General features: G+C 51.2%; 1 protein-coding gene across 1 annotated transcript in view; it reads left to right on the top strand.

Moving 5' to 3' along the window:
- Positions 1-8,874, top strand: part of SLC35F5 (solute carrier family 35 member F5) — a 21,687-nt gene that overhangs the window by 344 nt on the left and 12,469 nt on the right. The window contains exons 2-4 of the mRNA XM_018575495.1: positions 143-286; positions 754-816; positions 4,841-4,925. Of these exons, the coding sequence (XP_018430997.1) occupies positions 143-286; positions 754-816; positions 4,841-4,925 (292 nt within the window). The remainder of the gene's footprint in view (positions 1-142; positions 287-753; positions 817-4,840; positions 4,926-8,874) is intronic.

The following is an 8,874-nucleotide window of genomic DNA, read 5'->3' as shown; positions in this document are numbered from 1 at the left end:
TCCACCATACCCGGCCTGTACACATCCACTATACCCGGCCTGTACACGTCCACCATACCCGGCCTGTACACATCCACCATACCCGGCCTGTACACGGCGGTCTCGGGAAGCAGGACTACGTGTACTTTTCTGTCTCTTGCAGTACATATTCCAGGAATTCCGGAAACCTTTCTTTAGCACCTTCGCCAAGACGTCCATGTTTGTTTTGTATCTTCTGGGATTCCTCGTGTGGCGGCCGTGGAGACAGCAATGTACCAAGAGGCTGCGTGGCAAACGCACGACATTGGTGAGTCATCGTCATGTGATCAGAGTCCCGGATCCTCTACATACAGGATTTCCTGTTGTGGGACTTTCCCAGTGCGCTGCGATCCAATCAGATGGGGGGAGGCGTGGCTGTGGAACCACTGCTGGCCAATCCACACCATGCATCAGAAACTGTTCTGTCCATTCTCCATTGTTCATCACTAATCAGTTCTGGGGAGAAGCCGCATCCATCAAACCGCACAGAGGGGGTGTCACATCCTGTGAGCCCCTTGATGACGTTCTATGTAATAATCAGGTGATGATGTCATATCCTGTGAGCCCCTTGATGACGTTCTATGTAATAATCAGGTGATGATGTCATATCCTGTGAGCCCCTTGATGACGTTCTATGTAATAATCAGGTGATGATGTCATATCCTGTGAGCCCATTGATGACGTTCTATGTAACAATCAGGTGATGATGTCATATCCTGTGATTTCTGTCCTCAGCTTGCAGATGCTGAAAGCTATTTTGCTGCGTGTGCGTCGGACGTCACCACGGGCCATTCCCTGGTAAGAATGATGTCATGTGTGTACGTGTCATCCGGGAACGTTCTGCTCCTCAAATGTCCTATTTTTTTCCCCTCATTACTGCTATCCCATTCTACCCCTCCCCCCTATGTATGATGACGTGTCCCCATGCCTCCCCCTATATATGATGACGTGTCCCCATGCCTCCCCCTATGTATGATGACGTGTCCCCATGCCTCCCCCTATGTATGATGACGTGTCCCCATGCCTCCCCCTATATATGATGACGTGTCCCCATGCCTCCCCCTATATATGATGACGTGTCCCCATGCCTCCCCCTATATATGATGACGTGTCCCCATGCCTCCCCCTATGTATGATGACGTGTCCCCATGCCTCCCCCTATATATGATGACGTGTCCCCATGCCTCCCCCTATATATGATGACGTGTCCCCATGCCTCCCCCTATATATGATGACGTGTCCCCATGCCTCCCCCTATATATGATGACGTGTCCCCATGCCTCCCCCTATATATGATGACGTGTCCCCATGCCTCCCCCTATGTATGATGACGTGTCCCCATGCCTCCCCCTATATATGATGACGTGTCCCCATGCCTCCCCCTATATATGATGACGTGTCCCCATGCCTCCCCCTATATATGATGACGTGTCCCCATGCCTCCCCCTATATATGATGACGTGTCCCCATGCCTCCCCCTATATATGATGACGTGTCCCCATGCCTCCCCCTATGTATGATGACGTGTCCCCATGCCTCCCCCTATATATGATGACGTGTCCCCATGCCTCCCCCTATATATGATGACGTGTCCCCATGCCTCCCCCTATATATGATGACGTGTCCCCATGCCTCCCCCTATATATGATGACGTGTCCCCATGCCTCCCCCTATATATGATGACGTGTCCCCATGCCTCCCCCTATGTATGATGACGTGTCCCCATGCCTCCCCCTATATATGATGACGTGTCCCCATGCCTCCCCCTATATATGATGACGTGTCCCCATGCCTCCCCCTATATATGATGACGTGTCCCCATGCCTCCCCCTATATATGATGACGTGTCCCCATGCCTCCCCCTATATATGATGACGTGTCCCCATGCCTCCCCCTATGTATGATGACGTGTCCCCATGCCTCCCCCTATATATGATGACGTGTCCCCATGCCTCCCCCTATATATGATGACGTGTCCCCATGCCTCCCCCTATATATGATGACGTGTCCCCATGCCTCCCCCTATATATGATGACGTGTCCCCATGCCTCCCCCTATATATGATGACGTGTCCCCATGCCTCCCCCTATGTATGATGACGTGTCCCCATGCCTCCCCCTATATATGATGACGTGTCCCCATGCCTCCCCCTATATATGATGACGTGTCCCCATGCCTCCCCCTATATATGATGACGTGTCCCCATGCCTCCCCCTATATATGATGACGTGTCCCCATGCCTCCCCCTATATATGATGACGTGTCCCCATGCCTCCCCCTATGTATGATGACGTGTCCCCATGCCTCCCCCTATATATGATGACGTGTCCCCATGCCTCCCCCTATATATGATGACGTGTCCCCATGCCTCCCCCTATATATGATGACGTGTCCCCATGCCTCCCCCTATATATGATGACGTGTCCCCATGCCTCCCCCTATATATGATGACGTGTCCCCATGCCTCCCCCTATGTATGATGACGTGTCCCCATGCCTCCCCCTATATATGATGACGTGTCCCCATGCCTCCCCCTATATATGATGACGTGTCCCCATGCCTCCCCCTATATATGATGACGTGTCCCCATGCCTCCCCCTATATATGATGACGTGTCCCCATGCCTCCCCCTATATATGATGACGTGTCCCCATGCCTCCCCCTATGTATGATGACGTGTCCCCATGCCTCCCCCTATATATGATGACGTGTCCCCATGCCTCCCCCTATATATGATGACGTGTCCCCATGCCTCCCCCTATATATGATGACGTGTCCCCATGCCTCCCCCTATATATGATGACGTGTCCCCATGCCTCCCCCTATATATGATGACGTGTCCCCATGCCTCCCCCTATGTATGATGACGTGTCCCCATGCCTCCCCCTATATATGATGACGTGTCCCCATGCCTCCCCCTATATATGATGACGTGTCCCCATGCCTCCCCCTATATATGATGACGTGTCCCCATGCCTCCCCCTATATATGATGACGTGTCCCCATGCCTCCCCCTATATATGATGACGTGTCCCCATGCCTCCCCCTATGTATGATGACGTGTCCCCATGCCTCCCCCTATATATGATGACGTGTCCCCATGCCTCCCCCTATATATGATGACGTGTCCCCATGCCTCCCCCTATATATGATGACGTGTCCCCATGCCTCCCCCTATATATGATGACGTGTCCCCATGCCTCCCCCTATATATGATGACGTGTCCCCATGCCTCCCCCTATGTATGATGACGTGTCCCCATGCCTCCCCCTATATATGATGACGTGTCCCCATGCCTCCCCCTATATATGATGACGTGTCCCCATGCCTCCCCCTATATATGATGACGTGTCCCCATGCCTCCCCCTATATATGATGACGTGTCCCCATGCCTCCCCCTATATATGATGACGTGTCCCCATGCCTCCCCCTATGTATGATGACGTGTCCCCATGCCTCCCCCTATATATGATGACGTGTCCCCATGCCTCCCCCTATGTATGATGACGTGTCCCCATGCCTCCCCCTATATATGATGACGTGTCCCCATGCCTCCCCCTATATATGATGACGTGTCCCCATGCCTCCCCCTATATATGATGACGTGTCCCCATGCCTCCCCCTATATATGATGACGTGTCCCCATGCCTCCCCCTATATATGATGACGTGTCCCCATGCCTCCCCCTATGTATGATGACGTGTCCCCATGCCTCCCCCTATATATGATGACGTGTCCCCATGCCTCCCCCTATGTATGATGACGTGTCCCCATGCCTCCCCCTATATATGATGACGTGTCCCCATGCCTCCCCCTATATATGATGACGTGTCCCCATGCCTCCCCCTATATATGATGACGTGTCCCCATGCCTCCCCCTATATATGATGACGTGTCCCCATGCCTCCCCCTATATATGATGACGTGTCCCCATGCCTCCCCCTATGTATGATGACGTGTCCCCATGCCTCCCCCTATATATGATGACGTGTCCCCATGCCTCCCCCTATGTATGATGACGTGTCCCCATGCCTCCCCCTATGTATGATGACGTGTCCCCATGCCTCCCCCTATATATGATGACGTGTCCCCATGCCTCCCCCTATATATGATGACGTGTCCCCATGCCTCCCCCTATGTATGATGACGTGTCCCCATGCCTCCCCCTATGTATGATGACGTGTCCCCATGCCTCCCCCTATGTATGATGACGTGTCCCCATGCCTCCCCCTATATATGATGACGTGTCCCCATGCCTCCCCCTATATATGATGACGTGTCCCCATGCCTCCCCCTATGTATGATGACGTGTCCCCATGCCTCCCCCTATGTATGATGACTTGTCCGGTGATCGGGAAACACTCACACTCAGTATATATAGAGGTCACACCCCTATAGACCGGCTGTATACAGAGTATATATAGAGGTCACACCCCTATAGATTGGCTGTATACACAGTATATATAGAGGTCACACCCCTATAGATCGGCTGTATACACAGTATATATAGAGGTCACACCCCTATAGACCGGCTGTATACAGAGTATATATAGAGGTCACACCCCTATAGACTGGCTTTATACAGAGTATATAAAGAGGTTACGCCCCTATAGACCGGCTGTATACAGAGTATATATAGAGGTGACACCCCTATAGATTGGCTGTATACACAGTATATATAGAGGTCACACCCCTATAGATCGGCTGTATACACAGTATATATAGAGGTCACACCCCTATAGATTGGCTGTATACAGAGTATATATAGAGGTCACACCCCTATAGATCGGCTGTATCACAATCGTTTGTGTCTTTCCTCCAGAGTGAGCCGCTTTATGTTCCCGTCAAGTTTCACGACCCGCAAAATGAGAAGGCGCCCGCGGCAAAAGGTGCAAGCGAGGAGAAAGGTGAGCTGTCCGTGTCTGGCGTGTGCCGTGTGTGTGTGCCATGACCAGTGAGGGTTCCTCCATCAGGGACCAGTGAGGGGTCCTCCATCAGGGACCAGTGAGGGGTCCTCCATCAGGGACCGGAGATAAGTCTGCGTTGTAGTGACGGGGATCACCCCGAAAAACTTTAATTATTCTGCTCAGCAATACCCCAATGAAGAACGTTTCTTTTACAGAATGGCCTATTGTAGACCCGCCTATTTCTTGTTTAAACTAGATATTACTGGTCCCAAAGATCAGCCCCTAAACATAGAGCTTATCCCGAGGAGGAGCCTAAACATAGAGCTTATCCCGAGGAGGAGCCTAAATGTAAAGCTTATACCGAGGAGGAGCCTAAATGTAAAGCTTATCCTGAGGAGGAGCCTAAACATAGAGCTTATCACAAGGAGGAGCCTAAATGTAAAGTTTATACCGAGGAGGAGCCTAAATGTAAAGCTTATCCCGAGGAGGGGCCTAAACATAGAGCTTATCCCAAGGAGGAGCCTAAACATAGAACTTATCCCGAGGAGGAGCCTAAACATAGAGCTTATACCAAGGAGGAGCCTAAATGTAAAGCTTATCCCAAGGAGGAGCCTAAATGTAAAGCTTATCCAGAGGAGGAGCCAAAATGTAAAGCTTATCCCGAGGAGGAGCCTAAATGTAAAGCGTATCCCAAGGAGGAGCCCCTAAACATAGAGCTTATCCCGAGGAGGAGCCTAAATGTAAAGCTTATGCCAAGGATGAGCCTAAACATAGAGCTTATCCCAAGGAGGAGCCTAAACATAGAGCTTATCCCGAGGAGGAGCCTAAACATAGAGCTTATCCCAAGGAGGAGCCTAAATGTAAAGCTTATCCCAAGGAGGAGCCTAAATGTAAAGCTTATCCAGAGGAGGAGTCCAAATGTAAAGCTTATCCCGAGGAGGAGCCTAAACATAGAGCTTATCCCGAGGAGTAGCCTAAATGTAAAGCTTATCCAGAGGAAGAGCCCAAATGTAAAGCTTATCCTGAGGAGGAGCCTAAATGTAAAGCTTATCCCGAGGAGGAGCCTAAATGTAAAGCTTATCCCGAGGAGGAGCCTAAATGTAAAGCTTATCCCAAGGAGGAGCCTAAATGTAAAGCTTATCCCGAGGAGGAGCCCAAATGTAAAGCTTATCCCGAGGAGGAGCCCAAATGTGGGAGGGGTTATACAGGGGCTGTCCTACAGCTGGGAGTGGGAGGGGTTATACACGACTGTCCTACAGCTGGGAGTGGGAGGGGTTATACAGGGGCTGTCCTACAGCTTGGAGTGGGAGGGATTATACACGACTGTCCTACAGCTGGGAGTGGGAGGGGTTATACAGGGGCTGTCCTCCAGCTGGGAGTGGTAGGGGTTATACAGGGGCTGTCCTACAGCTGGGAGTGGGAGGGGTTATGCAGGGGCTGTCCTCCAGCTGGGAGTGGGAGGGATTATACAGTACTGTCCTACAGCTGGGAGTGGGAGGGGTTATACAGGGGCTGTCCTCCAGCAGGGAGTGGGAGGGGCTATACAGGGCTGTCCTTACAGCTTTGATTTGCTGGTGTCTGTCACCTGAGGGTAGCTGCATAACCTCTCCATTCAGGAATGAAGTCCTGGTGTCCTGCGATATACTTTTACAGCGGCAATCTTTATACATGTTGGAAAGTTATACAATGGGAAGGTGTAGCGGAGGTCATGTCGGAGGTCATATCGGGGGTCATGCCGGAGGTCATATCGGGGGTCATATCGGAGGTCATATCGGGGGTCATATCGGAGGTCATATCGGGGGTCATATCGCAGGTCATATCGGGGGTCATATCGGAGGTCATATCGGAGGTCATATCGGAGGTCATATCGGAGGTCATATCGGAGGTCATGTCGGAGGTCATATAGCAGGTCATATCGGAGGTCATATAGCAGGTCATGTCGGAGGTCATATAGCAGGTCATGTCGCAGGTCATGTCGGAGGTCATATCGCAGGTCATGTCGGAGTTAGAGCTTATCCCAAGGAGGAGCCTAAATGTAAAGCTTATCCCGAGGAGGAGCCTAAATGTAAAGCTTATCCCGAGGAGGAGCCTAAATGTAAAGCTTATCCCGAGGAGGAGCCTAAACATAGAGCTTATCCCAAGGAGGAGCCTAAACATAAAGCTTCTCCCAAGGAGGAGCCTAAATGTAAAGCTTATCCCGAGGAGGAGCCTAAACATAGAGCTTATCCCAAGGAGGAGCCTAAACATAGAACTTATCCCGAGGAGGAGCCTAAACATAGAGCTTATACCAAGGAGGAGCCTAAATGTAAAGCTTATCCCAAGGAGGAGCCTAAATGTAAAGCTTATCCAGAGGAGGAGCCAAAATGTAAAGCTTATCCCGAGGAGGAGCCTAAATGTAAAGCGTATCCCAAGGAGGAGCCCCTAAACATAGAGCTTATCCCGAGGAGGAGCCTAAATGTAAAGCTTATGCCAAGGATGAGCCTAAACATAGAGCTTATCCCAAGGAGGAGCCTAAACATAGAGCTTATCCCGAGGAGGAGCCTAAACATAGAGCTTATCCCAAGGAGGAGCCTAAATGTAAAGCTTATCCCAAGGAGGAGCCTAAATGTAAAGCTTATCCAGAGGAGGAGTCCAAATGTAAAGCTTATCCCGAGGAGGAGCCTAAACATAGAGCTTATCCCGAGGAGTAGCCTAAATGTAAAGCTTATCCAGAGGAAGAGCCCAAATGTAAAGCTTATCCTGAGGAGGAGCCTAAATGTAAAGCTTATCCCAAGGAGGAGCCTAAATGTAAAGCTTATCCCGAGGAGGAGCCTAAATGTAAAGCTTATCCCAAGGAGGAGCCTAAATGTAAAGCTTATCCCGAGGAGGAGCCCAAATGTAAAGCTTATCCCGAGGAGGAGCCTAAATGTAAAGCTTATCCCGAGGAGGAGCCTAAATGTAAAGCTTATCCCGAGGAGGAGCCTAAATGTAAAGCTTATCCCGAGGAGGAGCCCAAATGTGGGAGGGGTTATACAGGGGCTGTCCTACAGCTGGGAGTGGGAGGGGTTATACACGACTGTCCTACAGCTGGGAGTGGGAGGGGTTATACAGGGGCTGTCCTACAGCTTGGAGTGGGAGGGATTATACACGACTGTCCTACAGCTGGGAGTGGGAGGGGTTATACAGGGGCTGTCCTCCAGCTGGGAGTGGTAGGGGTTATACAGGGGCTGTCCTACAGCTGGGAGTGGGAGGGGTTATGCAGGGGCTGTCCTCCAGCTGGGAGTGGGAGGGATTATACAGTACTGTCCTACAGCTGGGAGTGGGAGGGGTTATACAGGGGCTGTCCTCCAGCAGGGAGTGGGAGGGGCTATACAGGGCTGTCCTTACAGCTTTGATTTGCTGGTGTCTGTCACCTGAGGGTAGCTGCATAACCTCTCCATTCAGGAATGAAGTCCTGGTGTCCTGCGATATACTTTTACAGCGGCAATCTTTATACATGTTGGAAAGTTATACAATGGGAAGGTGTAGCGGAGGTCATGTCGGAGGTCATATCGGGGGTCATGCCGGAGGTCATATCGGGGGTCATATCGGAGGTCATATCGGGGGTCATATCGGAGGTCAGATCGGGGGTCATATCGCAGGTCATATCGGGGGGCATATCGGAGGTCATATCGGAGGTCATATCGGAGGTCATATCGGAGGTCATATCGGAGGTCATGTCGGAGGTCATATAGCAGGTCATATCGGAGGTCATATAGCAGGTCATGTCGGAGGTCATATAGCAGGTCATGTCGCAGGTCATGTCGGAGGTCATATCGCAGGTCATGTCGGAGGTCATATCGCAGGTCATGTCGGAGGTCATATCGCAGGTCATATCGGAGGTCATGTCGGAGGTCTTATCGGGGGTCATGTCGCGGGTCATATCGCAGGTCATGTCGGAGGTCATATCGGAGGTCATATCGGAGGGCAT

This window comes from Nanorana parkeri, unplaced genomic scaffold (assembly GCF_000935625.1).
Source record: "Nanorana parkeri isolate BGI_ZX_2015 unplaced genomic scaffold, ASM93562v1 scaffold4013, whole genome shotgun sequence".
In the NCBI taxonomy this organism is placed as follows: Eukaryota; Metazoa; Chordata; class Amphibia; order Anura; family Dicroglossidae; genus Nanorana; species Nanorana parkeri.
Note: the sequence above shows the minus strand (reverse complement) of the source record. Positions and strands in the feature narration are given on the sequence as shown.